Below are 20,868 nucleotides of genomic sequence, written 5' to 3' on the forward strand. Positions count from 1 at the left end.
ATTCAATGCAATGTGTGAAGCGACAATGTTACAAAATATCAATCTATATTATAATAAAAATAATAATATAAATCTATGTGGATTGATGTAATATGTTATGAGATAAAAAATATCTTAATTTCCAATAACAACCATAAGTTTAAACCAACTTCCTATCAAAAATAATAATATAAATCTATGTGCATTGATGTAATATGTTATGAGATAAAAAATATCTTAATTTCCAATAACAACCATAAGTTTAAACCAACTTCCAATCAATATAGAATATTTTATAAAACTATATCCATTGTGAAGCCGTATAATTTATTTTTAAGGAGTAATTTGTAACAGGCCGATTTTCGTTAGATTTATTTTAATTGTTTTTATGTGTGCTTATTTATGTTTGTTTGTGATTATTTGTCTCTGTGTGTATTTTATTTCGGGATTAGTGGATTTTGGCTTACGGAGGGTATTTTAGTCATTTTGGACATGGGGGTATTTTGGTCTTTGTGTGAGCAAGGGTAAATTAGTAATTTCACTGTGAGGATTACTTTTAGTGCTTCTAGTGAGAACCATTTTTTTACTTAAGTTACTAGTGTGGTTGTTGTAATTAGTAATGAGCCGGTATTTATTTGATAACTTTTAGCCGTAAGCGAGTAAATAATTTGTGGATTAGTTATTGAGGGTCTTACGCCCATTAAGACCTTTTAAGGGTTAAGTTCATTAGTGTGGACACTATTTAAGCTCTAGTCTTTGTAGAAAAATAGGGTTCACATTCAATTCATAAGAATTTGAGAGACGTAGAGAGAGAAAATGGGTCAGAAGAGAAAAACTTGAAGATCAAGGAGGTGATAGAGATTCTAGGAGGTAAATTGAAGTTTTGGCTAGGTTTATTACCTATTGAGGTAAGGGGGCTAGTATTCTCTCATAATCTTTTAGTATAATCTCTATTCTACTTTTCTCATAAGAGCTTAATTGTGAAAAGTGATTATTGTGAATTTAATTGGTGAAATTCGTGCTTTAATTTTGATGCAATGTTTAAGTATGTTAATTTGATGATAATTAAGTTGTTGATGATGAAATTGCATGCTTGAAATGTATATATGGGTATACTTTATGTTTTGCTCAAAATTGATGAAGAATGATGTTGTTGTTGTTGGATTATTGATGAATTCATGGTTAATTATTGTTGTTGTTGTTGTTGTTGTTATGAGACGCGTTGTTGATGAATTGATACCATCAGTTTTCATAATTATGGAATTGCGGTGTGAATTGAGTTGTTGTTGAGCGTTTTGGTGAAACATTGTTGAAATTGTTGAATTGTGTTGAAATGATGTTTTGATTTCAAGTTCCATATGGTTTTGATTGCCTTTTAAGTACATAAACGTATAAACAAACTTTGGGGACGAATTTGGGTGTTGTGGAAATAAAAATTGGGGTTTTTGGGTAAAAAAAATGGTGAAAACCCCGTAAGAACAGGAGGAAACTCGCTTGAAGCTCGCTTATGGCGAGTTCTCTATGGAAGGAACTCGCTTAGGGCTAAAAACTCGCTTACAGCGAGTTACTCAGTGACAGCATTCCTTGTTTCGCGTTCGTTTGTCTTCTTCTTCTTCTTCTTCTTCTTCTTCTTCTTCTTCTTCTTCTTCTTCTTCTTCTTCTTCTTCTTCTTCTTCTTCTTCTTCTTCCTCCTCTTCTTGAAATCATTGAGTTCAGCACAACACGCTTACATCTGGGAGCTACCAAGCCAGGAAGAAAATCCACTAGTGTAGTCCTTATTCAATAGCTCGTAGCAAACTCCTCGTTTACACTATATGACCTAGGACCTACCCGTCTAGACTTCAACCTAGGAACTCCTAGATCTGAGATCCCATCTCACTATCCTAATGGTCAGTCACTGCCCCAGTGACCTATCAGACCTCAAACATAAAAGATAGAAGTTACCTTCCAACACGAACAACCAAACCTTGTTTCACAACTTCGGTTTGATGCACAAGAGTATCAATACTCACAAAACTAGTCCTAAACAAGTATCTAAACATGACACTAGCAAGAACACAGTAAAGATCCTAAACCTGCATCACAATCGATATAAGAGTAGAATACATGAAGACTCAAACCCTAAAAATCTAAACTTTTTAGCGTGACGGCTTGAATGAGCAATTAGGTCTTCAAGTCTTCCTTTTATACTGAAGCAGATTGGTTCAGCAAACCTGCAAAACAGAATCAGAAACAATTCTGGAAAGTCCTAATATGTCGGAACCTATTAGGAAACATTCCAAATCATAACAAATATTTTCCTAAAATAAATTATCTATTTTAGCAATATTCCACAACTGATTCTAATAAGATATGCGCGTTACTTGGTCAGTAAGTAAAGGAAATATGGTTTCCTTAATGGATAAACTACGCGCGTATAGATAAGGCAGAACCCAGGCACACTGAACCATGTCAGGATGTTGGAACATTGTATCCAACATCTCACAGAGCTGCCTAACCACATGTTGGAACATTGGTTCCAACTTACAGAACACGGATATTTGTTTTAGCAATAATGCAGCCAATAAAAATACCCAACAATCTCCCCCTTTGGCAAATTTTTTGGCTAAAACAAATTAAGCCCAATTCTTATGAAACTGAGGGATACATAAAAAATACCATTCCTCCAAAAGCATGAGCACACACCTATGAAGAAACAACTAGCACACAAAATCCAAAGAGACACCATAGATACACTTCCTCAAGTCATCACGAACACATATTCAAGAAGAAGAAGTAGCAGATAGTATCACTCTTTGAAGAAAAACAAAGTGTGCATAAATAGAATACCTCACAGATCTTCAATCACAGCTTAAGCTGGCAGAGGTATTACACTGGATCAGAGACATGCAGCAGCGGATCAGATCAGTAGCATAGTCTCAAGAGCTAAGGAAAAATAAATTCCTGAGCTACACCTAGCGAACCTAAGTTCTTGTACAAATGATGAAGAGAGAACCAATTTCTCTCAAGAGCAGAGGAAAAATAAATTCCAAAGCTACAGACAAGGAATATAACCTCCAACACAGAAGTGGAGAGAAGCAAGATCTCTCAAGAGCAGAGGAAAAACAAGTTCCAATGCTACAGACATAGGATGTTCCAACATCCTTTAGCACATCAGACAGGAGAACCTGCCACACATAAAGGCAAGGGAAAAAATAGATTTCCCATACCTACAGAGTACTGTCACCCACGAACCATAGAAGCACAGAAACCTAAATTCCTATACTTACATGTGACAGACTATGATGTCTTCAAATACCTATCACCAACAACAACAGAAGTCAGGAAACACAAGTTCCAAAACTTACAAGTGATAGATGCAGATGTTTAAACCTTTGACTCAACATCCTTCAACCAGCTTGGACTTAGCACAAGCACACATAGAAGTAGCACTACCCCTGAATATAAGATCTCATGAGTGACTACTTACATGATTATTCCAATACTCCCCCTGAATACATACAGGTAGAAAATCTGGACGTTTGAAAGCTCCTAATGCATAGATATAAAAGATTCAGGATCTAGGTATAGACATTCTAGGAATATTCACAAACTAGCAAGCTTATCAGCAGATACATGCTAGCAGACCTATCAAAGGTCACACACATCAACTTTGACTTAAGAAGTCATTCAGACAGATTCCATAATATAAGACAGTAGTAGGGAACCTGTACACTAAGAATCCTAAGAAAAATAAACTCTCAGGATTACACCAAGATGTTGCAACTTGAGTGCCAACATCTCCACAGAACGTCTCATAGACACGTTCCAACCTAGGATAGAGCATTTGCAGGGAACATGTACAACATCTGAGAAAAACCAGAATCTCAGAAGCAGAGAGATGTTTTAGCACAGGTGCTAACATCTACATCAGTCTTCATAGACATGTTCCAACATATCAGAGAATGTCAGCAAGGAACATGTACAAACAAAAATGACTGAGAACAGATTCTCAGAATAACATGAAGACCTATCAAATCATCAAGATGTTACAACATGAAAGCCAACATCTACACACAAGCCTGAAATAGTTGCAACAAAAATGCAACAACATATAATATGAATAATAAGCAATCAGGCATACACAAATAGGCATATTATAGATACATGCAGAGCACATATACAAAAGGGGAGTATAAGCAGAGAAACATCAATTTTTCTTCCCATTTTTAGCCACAAAATATGCCAAACAAAACAGGATAAAGCCGGAGACCAGAAGAAGATTACGATATTACACATCAAAATAGGCACACACACAGGTGCACAAAAGTTCAGGGCATAGCCCACAAAATAAAAACATCATTCAGCAGTTCCAGAACTGCTATCAGAACCCCCTTTGTTGTCCTCATTATCATTTTCTGCTTTATCTACTCCTTCTCCTTCCAAGGAGTGAATCATCAGTTCAAACTGAGCTTTTCTTTTATCCATCAAGACACAAGTGTCTTTAAGTGCCGCTATAATCTCTTGCTTTGTCATAGTAGGTGTACTTCCAGATGTTCCAACAAGGTCTGAAACATGATCAGTACCGACACATTTGGGGTGCAAGGTAAAAGGTTGTTCCCTCTTTTCTGGAACATCAGCAGTAGTTATAAGTCCTGGATGTTGTTTTAACATAACGCCACACAGCAAAGTAGGAAAAGCAATGGGACACATTACAACATCAGTTTTAGCATGCTTGACAGTTTGTTCAAAGATGTACTGTCCAAAGTTCATTTTAGTCTTAGTGCCTACACAGAAGATAAATTTTCCCAAACTTATAGCAATATCAGAGGTATGATTTGTTGAAACCCAGTTGGATGCAGCTATTTGATTGAGAATAGCATATTTAACTGACAGCTTTCCAGAGGAAATTTTTCCCTTTTTAGGCCAAATTCTTATACGATCAGCAGTGATTTCTCTGCACATTTGGTTATTAGTTACTTTCAGCTCAGCATCATTAACCTCTTCTATCCCCAAAAATCTGTTGATGATATCAGGAGAGAAGTTGACACATTCACCCCTAACATACACCTTCTGATACTCCTGACTCAGAAAATTATCACAATCTCTAGGCATATTTACCAAGAATTCTCTTACTAGTTTTTCATAGCAATTACCAATATTGCACACAGTTTTCAGGAGCCCTGCTTCTTTGATCATACTAATTACTTGTTCCATTTCCATAGCTTCCTTGCCTAGTTCTCTCTCCACATCCAACCTTCTGTGAAATATGTACTTCCATCTTAGTGCATTTTCAGGAAAGTGAAATGATACCTTATCAATAGGTACATTTGAAACTGTCTTCACAACTTTCCTCTCAGCAACCATATTTAAAGTAGATACGTTAATGTTTGACACATCTTCTTCAACATAATAGTCAGACTCATCTGAAGAACCCACCTTCTTCCTCCTTGTTCTTCTGTCAGTAGATTTTACTTTTACTTTGCTCCAACTTTTCTTGGGACTGATACCAACAGTCTTGTTCTTTGATTTTGGAGTTTCACCCTCATGGTAGACTACCTTCCTTTTGTTACTCCTAAGTCTTTTGCCTATACATTCAACTTCTCTCTCTGGAGTTGAAATGTCACCAGATACTTTGTCATGAATGCTCACCAGGTCCTTTTTGACCTTATTTGCACAGATATCTTTCTCTGGACCAACTTCAATCCTGATATGTTCCTTTTTCTCAGGAGAAGTTTTGTTAGCAGGAAGTTCAGAAGGAATTCTCTTGTCTGAGTTAGTCTCCTGATTTAACTCATTATTATCAAGGCCTCCATTAGTCTTACACCCAGATTCTACATTTCCTTTAGAGTGGACAATAACAATCACCCTATCAGAATTCTCTTTCTCTGCTGAAGTGGTCTCAGAACCAGAATTCTTATTTTCAACAGTGATAGCAGTAGACTCATGGTTATCAAATTTACTCAAGGATGTTTCATCATTTCCCTCAACATTCATGTCTCCATGTTCTTGTGCAGGAACAATAAAGTTTGTCACCTTACCATCATTAGAAGGATCCATGTCTATGAACACAGTTCTATTTAAAGCACACAAGTTCTCCAAAACTGACTTTTCACTAGATATAGATATATCAGAAATCAGAGAGGCATTAGAGTTACCTTCATCATTCTCAGAAGAGGAAGTAGTTTTGAGGAATCCTTTAGCATCAATACTGTTAGCATCCTTCACACAAGTCTCAACATTGGGTTTGACAGCAGTAGTAACACATGGAGTTGCTTGGTCAACCATACATAAGGTTGTCACAGGTGTTCCCACATCAAATTTATCACATTTCTTCTTCTTTGGACTAGAGTTAGTGGGTGATTTCCTTTTAACCTTTATGGGCAGAACAGTAGTGATTGGTTCGACCGTCAAAGGAACTGAAGTGTTGGTTTCTTGGTGTTCAGTGGCCATGGCTTGTTTGAGAACAGGGTTTGAGTTTTTACTGGTCTGAAACTGTTGGTTCTGATTGGTGAGAATGTAAGGATGAGCTGTTTGAAAAGGGTAAGGTACAAAAGGTTGTATGTATTTGAACTTGGGAGGATTGAGAGAAAAGGTAGAAATAGGGAAGGAGTTTCTGTGTGTTGTTGGCGTGTTTATGTGGGTTTGAGGCTGAAGAACCGGATTAGTGTGTCCTAATGAATGTGGAACCATGTGCACAAAGTTGTTCAACTCCTTAAGTGGACAGATTTCAGGTTTATCATTCAAATCAACAGGTAACCTGTCTTTCAAGTTTTTAGCTACAATACTACTTGATTGTTCCTTATGAGTGCAGAAGAACTGATTAACCTTCTTATCATACATTTCATCAGGATCTGACCTATTATATTTATTGAAGGTGATTAGATGTTCCAACATCATGTTTGACATACCAGTTAAGTTACCTGTCATACCTATTTCTTGTGGTGCCCTCAAACAGTTATTTCCCTCAGAGTTTACACCCCTTGGTGCTACACCTTTTTCAATATAAGGCAACACACATTCACCAACAGTTGGAGTTGTTTTACCTGTTTCCCTTTTTACCTGATTCATAGCTTGACTAAGATGTGAGTTCAATAAAGTTACCTTGTGATTTAATTCTGAAATTTTGGCTTGATGACTGATCCTATCATTCTCCAATTTACAGGTGATATTTTTCTGCTCTTCAAGTTGTCTGCATGCGTTGTAGTTTCTTTCAGCAAGACATTTGTAGGATGCAATGAGTTCAGCAACACCCAAGTCTTCTACACATGAGTCAACATCAGGAACAATCTTGCTAGTCAAGGCTGCTATGTGCTTAGCAGATTCTCTTTCTCCATCTTCTTCAGATTCATCATCATCAGACCAGGAGGCAGTCAAGCTCTTCTTCTGCTTCTTCAGAAATGTAGCACATTCTGTTTTGATATGTCCATACCCTCCACATTCATAACATTGAACTCCTTTGTAGTGAGAGTCTACTCCTCCATCAGGTCTAGCCACCTTCTCTTTGCTAGACTGATCGTCAATGTTGGGGCGGATGTTCTGATCATTTGGCCTGGACCTTCTATCAATTCTTCTTAAAATCTTCTTGAACTGTTTCCCAAGAAGTGCCAGTGAATCTGCCATGTCTTCATCATCTTCTTGCTTTGCTTGTGACTCATCAGATTCTACACAAGAAGCAAAAGCGATCCCCTTACCTTTCTTATCAGTTTTGCTGTTGACAGTCATTTCAAAATTCTGCAAGGACCCTATCAGTTCATCAACCTTCAAGCTTGAAATGTCCTGAGCTTCTTCAATAGCTGTAACTTTCATGTCAAACCTCTTAGGTAGAGATCTGAGGATTTTTCTGACTAGTTTTTCATCAGAAATTTTCTCTCCAAGAGACTCAAAAGAGTTAGCAATATCAAGGATATTCAGATGATAATCCTGAATACTTTCATCCTCCAGCATTCTTAAATTCTCAAACTTTGTAGTAAGGAGTTAGAATTTTGCACTCTTTACCTTAGTAGTCCCTTCATGAGCAGTTTTGAGAATCTCCCAAGCAACCTTAGCCACAGTACATTGCTTGATCAATCTAAACATATTCTTGTCAACACCATTGAACAGAGCATTCAATGCCTTTGAGTTTCCAAGAGCCAATTCATCTTCAGCATCAGTACATTCTTCTTCTGGTTTTAACATATCAGTCCTGTTACCATCAGCATCTAGTTGAACAGGATGTTCCCAACCTCTCAGAACTGCCTTCCATTTTTTGCTGTAAATAGATTTGAGAAAGGCACTCATGCGTGATTTCCAGTAATCATAGTTGGACCCATCTAACAGAGGGGGCCTGTTTACAAATCCACCTTCCTTGTCCATAGTGCTAGAATAAAACTCCATGGAGCTCACCCTAAAACAGGCAGGGTGTCTAAACGTTTGCGATGTCCCGATTAATGTTTCAACATCATGCGATAAACAGAAAATAAAACAAGAAAATAAAGTGCAGAAAAATAAAGAACACAGGAAGTTTGTTGACCCAGTTCAGCACAACACGCTTACATCTGGGGGCTACCAAGCCAGGAAGGAAATCCAGTAGTGTAGTCCTTATTCAATAGCTCTCAGCAAACTCCTCGTTTACACTATATGACCTAGGACCTACCCGTCTAGACTTCAACCTAGGAACTCCTAGATCTAAGATCCCATCTCACTATCCTAATGGTCAGTCACTGCCCGAGTGACCTATCAGACCTCAAACACAAAAGATAGAAGTTAACTTCCAACACAAACAACCAAACCTTGTTTCACAACTTCGGTTTGATGCACAGGAGTATCAATACTCACAAAACTAGTCCTAAACAAGTATCTAAACACAACACTAGCAAGAACGCAGTAAAGATCCTAAACCTGCATCACAATCGATACAAGAGTAGAATACATGAAGACTCAAACCCTAAAAATCTAAACTTTTTAGCGTGGCGGCTTGAATGAGCAATTAGGTCTTCAAGTCTTCCTTTTATACTGAAGCAACTTGGGCTAAATAATCATTGGGCTTCAGTAAACTTGCAGATTGGTTCAGTAAACCTGCAAAACAGAATCAGAAACAATTCCGGAAAGTCCTAATATGTAGGAACCTATTAGGAAACATTCCAAATCGTAACAAATATTTTCCTAAAATAAATTATCTATTTTAGTAATATTCCACAGCTGATTCTAATAAGATATGCGCGTTACTTGGTCAGTAAGTAAAGGAAATATGGTTTCCTTAATGGATAAACTACGCGCGTACTGATAAGGCAGAACCCAGGCACACTGAACCATGCCAGGATGTTGGAACATTATATCCAACATCTCACAGAGCTGCCTAACCACATGCTGGAACATTGGTTCCAACTTACAGAACAAGGATATTTGTTTTAGCAATAATGCAGCCAATACAAATACCCAACAGAAAGGCACAAAAAACGGCTTGTTTTTATTGTAAATTATGACATAAAATTTTTGTTGTCTCTTCCAAATTGGTTATTTCTTGCACCTGAAAGTGATTACTTGTGTTTTAAGTGTTCTTGCTATACCCACATCATGTTTTATTGTGAAAATTTTCCAATGAGAAAAACACAAAGTTGCAGCTCTTGAGCAAGTGCATAAGTAGGTATTTTAAGGAGCAAGTTCTAACTTTAGTGGTAAATTGACCCTTAAAAGTTTTTAGAGTAAAAGTATTATACGTTTGTGTGGGGAATACAAAGGTCAAAGAGAAAATATATATGATATGAAAAGAAAAAAAAATGTGAAGAAAAAAATGGCATCTAGAAAATTACCCAAAGTAAATAAAGCAAATAATTGCTTTCCTTAAAACGAGGATGGTCACCTTACAACCAACACGTCTTCAGATGCAATGGTGTATCGAGGGTAACCTCTTTACTAGCGTCTGCCCCACTCCCCGAATTTTAAAAATAAATATGCCAAAAAAATGACCAAAGAATTCCTATCTCTCTTATATGAAATGAAGAAAGGACTTTTCTCGGTTGGTTTAGTGCTAAGGTTAGAAACTGTTTCCTCATAATATCTATCTTATACAGGAGCAAGAAAAGGGCTGGACTACACACACACACACACTTGAAACTTGTTGTTGGGTTGAATAGGTTCACAAGGAATGCTTGAAGTTGTGATTAGTGTACACTTGAAATCAAGCCTTAGAGGAGACATAAGTTTTTAATTATATTGTCATATGTTAATCTTCTCTATGCTGCTATGTGTATGTCTTTTGCTTGAGGACAAACAAAGATTCAAGTGTGGGGGAGTTTGATGAGTCAATAATTAGGGTTTTTAATATAATATTTGAGTCCGTTTTATTTATATTTGATTTCGTTTTATTTAATATTGTTTCCTTTTTAGAACTATTTCAATTGCAAGTTATTTAATTTCAGGAACAAATAATTGAAAGATTCAGTCTCAGAGAAAAAGAAAGGGGTTTAGAGCTGATTCGGGACGAAAATACGAAGATTCGGTACAAAAATACGACGTCCCCCAAGTCAGAAGCTTGGCACGGCCCGTGCCACCAGCCACACGGCCGTGCTAGCTCACTGGATCTCTTTTGCTGCTTTGTGCTTCATGGAAAAGCTACCTATTAGTTTACTTCTGACCTAAAGCTCGTGGTTTCTTGTGGAACATTCTAGTGATGTATTTCTTAGGGCTTAAGTCATTGTAAACTATAAATAGAGTAGCTAGCTATCATAACAAATCATCTTTTATTCTTGGAATTCAATAATGACAATTGTCTTTCATAATAAAAGTTCTTCTTTTACTTTCTTGTTATTGTTATGTTCTTCTTCTTCTCTTCTATGTCTACGATGAACATGAGTGAGTAGACTTCTCTTGTCTTGGGATTGTCGGATAAGTCTAATGACCTAATCCTAATCAAACCAAGCCTCGAACTCTAATTTATATAAATCTACTTTCTAATCTAATTTCACTGTTTATATAATGAATTAACAATTATCAAACTCATAAAGCGACATCGGAGGGTTATTAATTGTTAATTCATCATCACAAATATCAAAACGAAGCATCGAAAGAAGAAGTTTTGATATTGGAACAAGTGAAATTAGACAAGGATTACGAAACATGAGAATAGTCTAGCAAACCTTGAGCAAATAAAGTTTCGTTCTTCAAGGATTCTAATAGCAGTCAACCATGAGAATAGACGTGGTTGCTAAAGGAACATACTCAATGATTTCGAGAGAAACTTTGATACGCTTAAGAGAAACTTGTCTTTAGAAAGTAGGTCCAATATAAAGTTAAGGTTTAGGGTTTGGTTTGTGAAGGTTTCGTCATCAAGATGAACCAATAATCCCAAGGCGCTTTTATTATTATTTTTAAACCGTTAAAAATCCAATCTTTACAACTAAACTTTCTTCTAATCATCATTAAAAGTTAATTGAATTGAACAACTCCTTGTTGGAACGATACTCTCTTTTTTACTACTTCGGTAGAACCGTGCACTTGCGGTTTTAATCATTGTGGGGGAGTTGGGTGAGTTGAAGAAGCAGTTCGAAGAGTTGCTCTAGAAGCAGTTTATTAGGCCGAGTGTTTCTCCGTAGGGTGCTCCTGTGTTGTTAGTTAAGAAGAAAGATGGAAGCACGAGGTTTGTGTGTGGATTATCGGCAGTTGAACAATGTGACGATTAAGAATCGGTATCCACTTCCAAGGATTGATGATTTGATGGATTAGTTGGTTGGTGCTAAGTCAAAATTCTAACAACCTCAAAATCCGGAGCCATTTTTTCAGATGAACCAGCAATATCAAAGCTACATTGATAAAATTCAGGGTATCTTCCTTTAGATGGATTGTCCCTTATGTGGACTTGAGCTATTTGGTACCTTTTTAAAGATGTCAAACCATTCATAGCTACAAATCTAGCAAATGGAACTGTCAAGTCATACCTCCAAGAACAGAGCTCCCCACCCTGTTAAACAAGTTGATTACCAGTTAGCATGAGGTGAAATTTAACTTTATCTATGGATTTGGTGACCAATCCTTAATGGCAGTCAGGCTTAAAAAGCAGAAATCTAGATTCATGAACAACTTATTTCACTTATAGAGAAAAAAATGTTAAAAAATTTCACTTATAATTGGAACACCAGTTTATAAAAGAACACCAGTTCTACATTACATGACGTTATAATTGGATTATTTATACATGATTAATAAACTAATACATGATATGATGACAACAACGATGATAATGCTGACAGTGATGATCGGTAGAAACAGCCAAAAAATACACGATGATGCAAATTACAATAAGCAACACTTATATCATGATCATATAAATAACGGCCATATCAGTATACAACTTTGTCCTTGCTTATAACAATCCATTTCAAGTAATAATTAGGTATGCTACATATATCACAATCCTGTTTGGCATCCCTAGTATTGTAAGTTATGAGTTTGGCATCCTGTTCGGCTTTAATCTTGGTCTCTTTAATCTTGTGAGATCCAACTCCTTCAGCTTTGGAAACCCTCATTTCTTAAAATGCAATATTTTACCATAAAAGGCATCATCCCACAAATTCAGCCTCAACAAATTAGGCAAACTCTTCAAAGAGTCTAGTGGATCATCTTCGAAGTTAGATAAACCAAGTCTTAGCTTAACAAGATACTTTAGGTTTGGAATCCAATCAGGCAAATTTGTTAATTTGCCTTTCAAGTTGAGAATTCTTAGATTAGGTGGTGGAATTGATATAAAATTCAAGTCAAGAATTTCATCCTCAGCTAAGGCAATAATATTCAAAGATTCAAGATGGTTCATTTGTTGTATTGTATCACATAATGCATTTCCATATTCGTAATGGTCGTTGCACATAACACACGACGACGGACAGTTAGCTCCTCTTCTATTCAACCTTACTCGAGTAGGCAAGCATTCCCTGCACACATGCCATACCATATTTTTAATTTTCGGGGGAACTTTCAACCTCCAAATTCCACTCCAATAACCTAGCCTTCTTAAGTGAGAATTATCCACTATTTCTTCTACACACAAACGATATGCACTTCTTACCGAATAATGGACATTTTTCTCGGGATTCCACACCAGTCTATCCTCATTCACTTGTTGGAACAGCGGTATATTTAAAATCCTTTGCGCTGTTCCTTCTTCAAAAATATACCGAACAAGCTCTTCATTCCAACTTTTAGTATCGTGGTGGATCAAATGACCAACTGTATATCTTTGTAAAGCCAGAGCTGCCAGACTCACTAATGAGAGGGATATCAAAACCGGAACCTATCGAAAGTTTATTAGTCACTTTAGCCCAACCACATGGTTAATTAATATTACATTGAAAATATAAAACAACAATTATTTTATTAAATTTTTCTTTTGCTAATGTGCATAAGAGGGAGGGAGAATGAGATTGAAGAAGTATATACTTGAAAATGATAGAACAAGTGGAAATGTGACTTCCAGGGTAAAACCACACAGAGTACAAGTATCTGGTTTAAAGAGGCATTTGTTTCTGTTATCTCAATAACTATCTATATAATTATCAACTGATCTGTTCAGAATTAATACTTATTATAATAGAATAGACACCACAAGGTGTTATGTACAAGTACAGATCAGTTCTAAACCGTGGTAATTTGCACAATACGAACACTTTATTTATGACAATTCTGGCGGAATAACTCACAACCAGATTGCATACACACAGTACAATAATGACAGAAAGTTCACAAAATATTACAAGAAAACAGACACACAAAGATTCGAGAGCTTGTCCTCTCCCTTTCCGAAATGTTCGAGAGTTGGATCTCTCCAACTAACCACTCAATAACTTTCAGATAACCCTCTATCCCTCTATATGTCTGACCCTTCTCCTATTTATTCTTAAAACATAAGACTGACATAGAGATAAAACATAATTGCTTGACAGAATAGAAACTGCCACATTCAGTTTCGGTCTAACAGAATGAAGAAAGACAAAGTGCATCTTCATGTGAGCTGCAACATAGAGAACCTGAATCTGTACACGTTGACAAATACAGGAAACTGTCAAAATTGAGGATGATACAAATTACATAACAGGATAAAATTAGTTGCTTAAATTAGTCTTGTAAACTTAATTTTCCAATGCTAAATAAATAATCTTCTTACATGATTTATGAAAGAGCTGATTGAAGTTAGCAAGTGTCAGAAATCAATACATAATACAAACATCATATATAACAAGTAGAAATACAAATATATAGAAACTTTCATTCAACTATTATATGAAGAGTGATGCTACAAATACACAATCAACTTAAACTTTTTTTAGGATAGTTGTGCATGCATCAAAGCATAAATGTACTTGAAATCAAGAAAGATGTGAACATTCATGTAAAGGGAAGATTGAAGAAAGAAATGAAAAACAAATTGAAAAAAAATAAAATACTTCGGTTAGAGTGGCAATGTAATTTCAAACATTCACAAGAGAAGCATAACATTGTTACCTTGATATTTCAGATATTGATTTGAGTAGGAATGCGGTGCAACTTATAGTCATGAAATTTTTCTCCGAAATTCTGACGAATTTGTACAAGGGGAATATGATTGATAATCCGATGGTGCGCTCCACCTTTCTCAGGATCAATGCTATCAACTAATTCAATTGACATTTCTGCAAATCCAAGGAATTGAAGCTTTTTCAAGTTTTGGAGGTCTTGAGGTAAAACCTTCAATTGAGGGTTGTTTTTAAATCTGAAGTGTTCAAGATTAACTAAAGCATCTTCGTCTATAGATATAGAACTTAGTCTATTTAATCTTGTGAGATCCAACTCCTTCAGCTTTGGAAACCCTCCTTTCTTAAAATGCAATCTTTCACCAGAAAAGGCATCATCCCACAAATTCAGTCTCAACAAACTAGGTAAATTCTTCAAAGAGTCTAGTGGATCATCTTCGAAGTTCGATAAACCAAGTCTTAGCTTCACAAGAGACTTGAGATTTGGAATCCAATTGGGCAACTTGGTTAGTCTACATTTCAAATTGAGCACTCTAAGACGAGATGGAGCTGATGCAAGATCCAAGTCAAGGATTTCATCCTTAGTTATAGCACCAATATTAAGAGATTCAAGTTGTTTCATCTCTTGTATTGCAGCAGATAATGCATTTCCATATTCTTGCCGCACGGACTTTATGCCTAACTTCCTTAACTGTTTCAGCATTCTGAGCTCTTGGATAAGCTTTATTCCACCATGATTTGCTTCCAAGAAGTAAAGCTTTTGTAAAGATTTCAAGCATCCAATACCTTCGTGCATTTTCACTCCTATTGTAAAGTTCAACATAGAGTATTGCCCTTCGTATTTTCTGTAATAAGCTGGAAGAAGCCTTAGCTTTGTGAGCTTGTTTATCTCTTTCGGTAATTCATGCACATGAGTTTGCCTTAGATCCAAGGTTTCTAAGTTAATTAGATTACCGATGGATCTTGGAAGAACCGTAACTTTGGTATGACTCAAGTTCAAGTACCTTAGGTGGAAAAGATTTCCCAAGTTATCAGGAATAGAATTCAGCGAAGACTTCTCAAAATCAAGTACTTTTAAAAGCTTAAACTTGACAGATAATACATCCATGAACTGTTTAGGCAATTCACCTTTGTCAAAGACAAATACCGCACGAATTCCTGAGTTGCTTGTGTTTCTCAAGTTGTTGTTGGAGAGAGCTGCTATAGAAAAGCGTCTAGTTATTCCAATGGTGACTTGTTCATCATCTTCATGCATTAAATGGCAGAAACTTTGATCTTTCATTTTTTTAATGATCACTTCACGCAACACATCATGGACTTGACAACTTCGGACTTTCCCATCAAAGCCAAGTACAGAAGCATTAACCAAACTTCTTTGAATTAACTCTGTCAGGTACTCTTCAGCAACTTCCTCCAATGGTCTTGTCTCCCCATTCTTAACAAACCCTTCTGCCATCCATTGCCGAGTAAGTCTCTTCCGATTGATGGAGTAGTCCTCAGGATATATACCAAAATATAGCATGCATGATTTCAAATGGTAAGGCAAATCATCATAACTAAGAGATAAAATTCTTATTAGACTAGTCAAGTGCACATTGCGCTCTAACTCCATTCTCAGATTTCTACTCACCTTTTCCCACTCAAAAATGGTTTTAGGCTTTGTTGACAAAAGGCCACCAATGGCGACAATAGCCAGTGGTAGCCCTCCACATTTTTGAACAATTTCATTGGACATGTCCTCAAGGTCTGTTGGACACTGTTTTCCTAGCTCAAATATAAATGCCTTATTACAAAACAGTTCCCATGCTTTCTCTGAAGACAAAGGTTGTAGCTCATGAATATGAACAGGAAAATCTTTCTTAAAATATTCTGCTACTTTCATATTTCTAGTGGTCACAATGATTCTACTTCCTTTGTTATTTCTAATTAAAGCAAGATCAATCTCATCAGAAAAATTTTCTTTCCAAACATCATCAAATAAAACCAGGTACCTCTTTGACTCAAGGTATTGGTTGACTTGAGTAATCAATGTTTCGTCATCCATCTTCTGCAGACCCTTTGGAATAGGATCATTCTTGTCCTTGCACAACTTCTTTATCATTTCTGTAAACAACTCCCTCATAGTGTAGGATTGAGAAACTGTTATGAAAGAGCGGCAATCAAAGTGGCTTTTCACCAAAGGGTTATCAAAAACATGCTTAGCAAGAGTTGTTTTTCCGAGTCCTCCCATGCCTACCACAGAAACCAACGTACGCTGATTGTCTCCACCGACCAAACGACTAACCAATTCATTTGCTGGTGATTCAAACCCTACAACTTGGGTCTCTTCAATGAAATAGGGAGCCATTCGAGGGTCACCAATTCTAGGAGCTTTGGACCCTCTATAGCTTCCTGATTCACTATCAGACTGAAATGGAAATCTTGTTCTTCTTTCTTTGATTTTACCAAGTGTTGACTTGATGTCTTGAATCTCAGAAGCAATCTGGTGGTGTGGATTCGTGATTCTGAGCAAACCAGGAAACATTTGTAGTGCTGCTGTGAATATAGAATGGTTCATCCTTTGCGCCTCGCACATGATATACTCGTCAATTACATCTTCTATGCGAAAAGATACTTCTCTTACCTGCTTCACCCATGTTTTGACTCCATCATTGGCTCCTCCTCCTTCATCATCATCAGCAGCTTTTCTGTCAGCATCCTTGAGGAATGCTTGGATGATCTCAAGGTCATCTTTGATATCATTGAAGTCACTCTCAACACCTGTCACCAAAGTTCTTTCTTCAACTACAAATTGGCAGAGCTGCACAGCAAATGACACTGCAGTCTCTGCCATTTCATTTCAATTTTTTCTTTTCTTTTCTTAGATTAGCTTTTGCAAAAAGTTGTTTGCAATCCAGGCAAGTTGAGATTCATTGTTGAGGTTCTTTAGCATTTCTGTACCATGGTTTTGATTTGAGGGTAGACTTTTGACTGATGTTTAGTTTAGTCCACAAGAAACTATTTTTCTATTGTTTTGTGGGGACAAATACAATTATTTTCAAACTTGTCGGCTCTACTTGAATTAGTTTTGTATATATTGCAAGCACAAGTGGGTGTGATAGGTTATGAGAAAGTCTTGTTGCATATATATATATAGATAGATGTACAAATAAAATTATTTGGGCATACACACAACTATGAAAAAATTAAATGATAAATAAATTAGCCACATCATTCAACATCATTAAACCAATTTTCCTTTAAAAAAAAGCATTTGCGTGAGTGTGTCCAAATCTTTTATATTTGTGTTTGTCTCTAGACAAGTATTTCTCGATAGGTTATTGTCAATATATTTACTTTTATTCTTCATTTTTTATTATTATAATTTTTTTTCTAACAATGGAAAGATCTATCATTAGATCATTTTTAAGATGTCCATATTTAACTTCCACATATCATGAGTAAATAATTTAATATCTAAATTTATAGGATTATCATATCAAGGTTTTTTATGTGTTCCTCCGCAACGAACCCAAGGTGAGGTTCATATATATCACCGTTCTCATATTATAAATAATTCAAACTAATCCTTCAAATTATAAAATATTAATATTAATACGGTATTTGCATGGATTATAAATAACATTACACTGATAATATTGGAAATCCATTTGAAATCTATTGACATTTGATAACAGATTTAAGATAAATGGACGAGCTTGATTAACATTTCACAAGTCTATAAATCATTTTAAAGTATTAAGGGGAAGACTATATATATTGACCAAATTGAGTTTTTTTTTATAGATGAAAGAACCAACCAAGAAATTGATGAAGGAAAATAAGCGAAGGGTGCAGTGATGGTGTTGTCGACTCCTAATTGGACATTCATGAAGAAATTTTCAACTTCTGGTACTAATAGTGGCAAGAATAGTTATTGCCCTCAACCTTGAAGGACAAAATAGTGTTTATAGTATCATCCTTATTTCAAGTTTTATATATTTTTAATTTATATTTGTGCCCTTGTTCTCTCTCTCTCTTTCACCATTCCCAGCTGCAGTGGGAGAATAATTTATTCGGGTACCTCAAACATTCAAGATTATGATTATACCATCTAATTTCACTCATATTTAAATTGCGGTGAATTTAGTGAAATTATTATAGTAATAATGTAATTTTGTTAAATTTACCGTTAATATGAACATTTACCTCGCAATTACAAATACAAAATGAGACCACTTTTTTCTTTTTTACATGAATGAGCCCATTTATTGAAGATTGCTCTTAGAGGAAAAAGAAGAAGAGAGTGCAGTTACTTGAGCTGCAAGTAACTTGAGATGCAAGTTACTTGAGCTGCAAGTAACTTCTTTGGCTTGGCTTGATAAGCTGTTAGTTTTAGCTGATAAGCCTTTGATCTTATCACATTTTGTATAAATACTACTTGTATTCTCTTTTCACAATCAATGAGAATGAAACTTTTTGCCATTTGTTGAATTTCATAACATGGTATCTAGAGCCTTTTCTCCCATTTCCATGGAGAAAGTTAGTTACGAGTTTGTTACGTTTTCAATTCTCATCAATTTTCATTGATCTTTGTTGAAGATTTCTGCGTTGTTCTTCAATTTCTTCGCAGATTTTCTTGTTGATTCTTGTTGAATCATCTTCATCTTCTTCATTTTTTTCTGCAATTTTTTCTTCCTCTTCTTCGGTTTTCACCATGGTTCGCCAAACTCAACCGGATACTAAATCGGTTTTCTATGTTCATCCAAGTGAAGGACCAAACTCTGTTGTTATTGCTCCTCCTCTGGATGGTTCAAACTACCTCGCATGGAGTCGTTCCATGATTCGAGCTTTTGGCGCGAAAAACAAGTTGAAATTTATTGATGGATCTATGGAGATTCCTGATGAAGATGACTTGAATCGTAGTGCATGGGAACGTTGTAATCATCTCGTTCAATCTTGGATCATCAATTCAGTTTCACCACAGATTGCTCAAACCCTAGTTTTCCATGAAAACGCCATTGATGCTTGGTCTGAGCTCAAAGAATGCTTTGCTAAAGCTGATCGTATTCGAATTGCTTCTTTACGTTCCAAGATTAACAATTTGAAACAAGGTTCTAAAACTGTTTTGGAGTATTTCACTGAAATGAAAACTCTATGGGAAAAGTTGAATTCACACAGGCCTATGCCTCATTGCACTTGTCCACATCCATGTCGTTGTGTTGCAATGAGAGAAGCTCGAAACTATAGGCTTGAAGATCAGGTTATTTAGTTTCTTACTGGTTTAAATGATCAATTCAATGTTGTGAAAACTCAAGTGCTCATGCTTGATCCCCTTCCTTCTATCAACAAAGTGTATTCATTAGTTATTCAGGAAGAAAGTAATAATCATTCTCTTCCTTCTCCCATTGATGAACAACTCTCAGTTGTTAATGCTGCTGAATCACAAGGTAGAGGCTATGGTAGAGGCAGAGGTAGGGGATACTCTAACAATTTCAGGCCACCCAGACATTGTAGCTTTTGTGGGAAAAGTAACCACACAGTTGATTTTTGCTACCAAAAGCATGGGCACCCCAATTTTCAGAAGCAAGGTGCTTCTGCAAATGCCTCTAGAAGTATTGTAGAAGTTGAGGCACAACCAGGAAGTAGCAATGAAGCTTCTTCAAGTTCAGGTTCCACTATTTCTCAGGAGAAGTATGATCAGCTTGTCAGTTTGTTACAACAAGTGAATTTACTTCCTGCAGCTGCCTCATCTCCTAGTGCCAATCAAATTCATGCTCCTTCTAGTTCAACTTCCATCAATTCCTCAGGTATATCATCTATTTTCTCATGTTCTTTGCAATCTAAATCTGATTTATGGTTGTTAGATTCTGGTGCCAATGAACATGTTGTCAGTTCCCTTCATTGGTTCACATCCTATCACAAAATCACTCCTAAACTTGTCAATTTGCCTAATGGATCCTCTGTAACTGTTGATATTGCTGGCACAATTCATTTTACTCTTGAATTTTATCTTGAAGATGTTTTATTTTCATCTCTTTTTACTCTCAATTTGATTTCCATCTTCAAGCTTTGTGATTCTTTGAAGTGTTATATCACATTTCATAACAATAAATGTTTCTTACAGGATCTTCAATCACAGAAGATGATTGGTTTGGGTGAACCATTTGAAGGTCTCTATAGATTGAACTTAGATTTTTTTGCTTCTTCCTTGAATAAATCTTTGCTTGTCAACAATGTTTCTCTTAATCAGCTTCTTACTATTCCTTCTTCTGCCCTTTGGCATTTTAGATTGGGACATGTATCCCATAAAAGATTAGCTCATATGTCTCATTTGTATCCTTCTTTAACTTTTGATTCCAAATCCACCTGTGATATATGCCATTTTGCTAGACAAAAGAAACTTCCTTTTTCTCTTAGTTCTTCAGTTGCTTCCAAAAACTTTGAATTG

At 36.1% G+C, this 20,868-nt stretch overlaps 1 protein-coding gene and 1 long non-coding RNA gene across 2 annotated transcripts; one reads left to right on the forward strand and one right to left on the reverse strand.

The window, feature by feature from the left end:
• Positions 1 to 17,282, forward strand: LOC146935512 (uncharacterized). The gene is made up of 2 exons (XR_015030264.1): positions 1 to 887; positions 10,359 to 17,282. It is a non-coding gene; the product is annotated as an uncharacterized LOC146935512 (long non-coding RNA).
• LOC146935513 (disease resistance protein RPM1-like) lies at positions 13,495 to 17,342 on the reverse strand. The gene is made up of 2 exons (XM_085750693.1): positions 14,431 to 17,342; positions 13,495 to 13,961 (listed from the first exon to the last, which is right to left on the reverse strand). Exon 1 carries the CDS (start codon positions 17,269 to 17,271, stop codon positions 14,440 to 14,442), a length of 2,832 nt encoding a protein of 943 aa, XP_085606819.1. The 5' UTR covers positions 17,272 to 17,342; the 3' UTR covers positions 13,495 to 13,961; positions 14,431 to 14,439.
• Between the last annotated feature and the right edge of the window lie 3,526 nt (positions 17,343 to 20,868).

This window comes from Medicago sativa, chromosome 3 (assembly GCF_051527215.1).
Source record: "Medicago sativa cultivar Bolivia chromosome 3, Bolivia_mono, whole genome shotgun sequence".
NCBI lineage: Eukaryota > Viridiplantae > Streptophyta > Magnoliopsida > Fabales > Fabaceae > Medicago > Medicago sativa.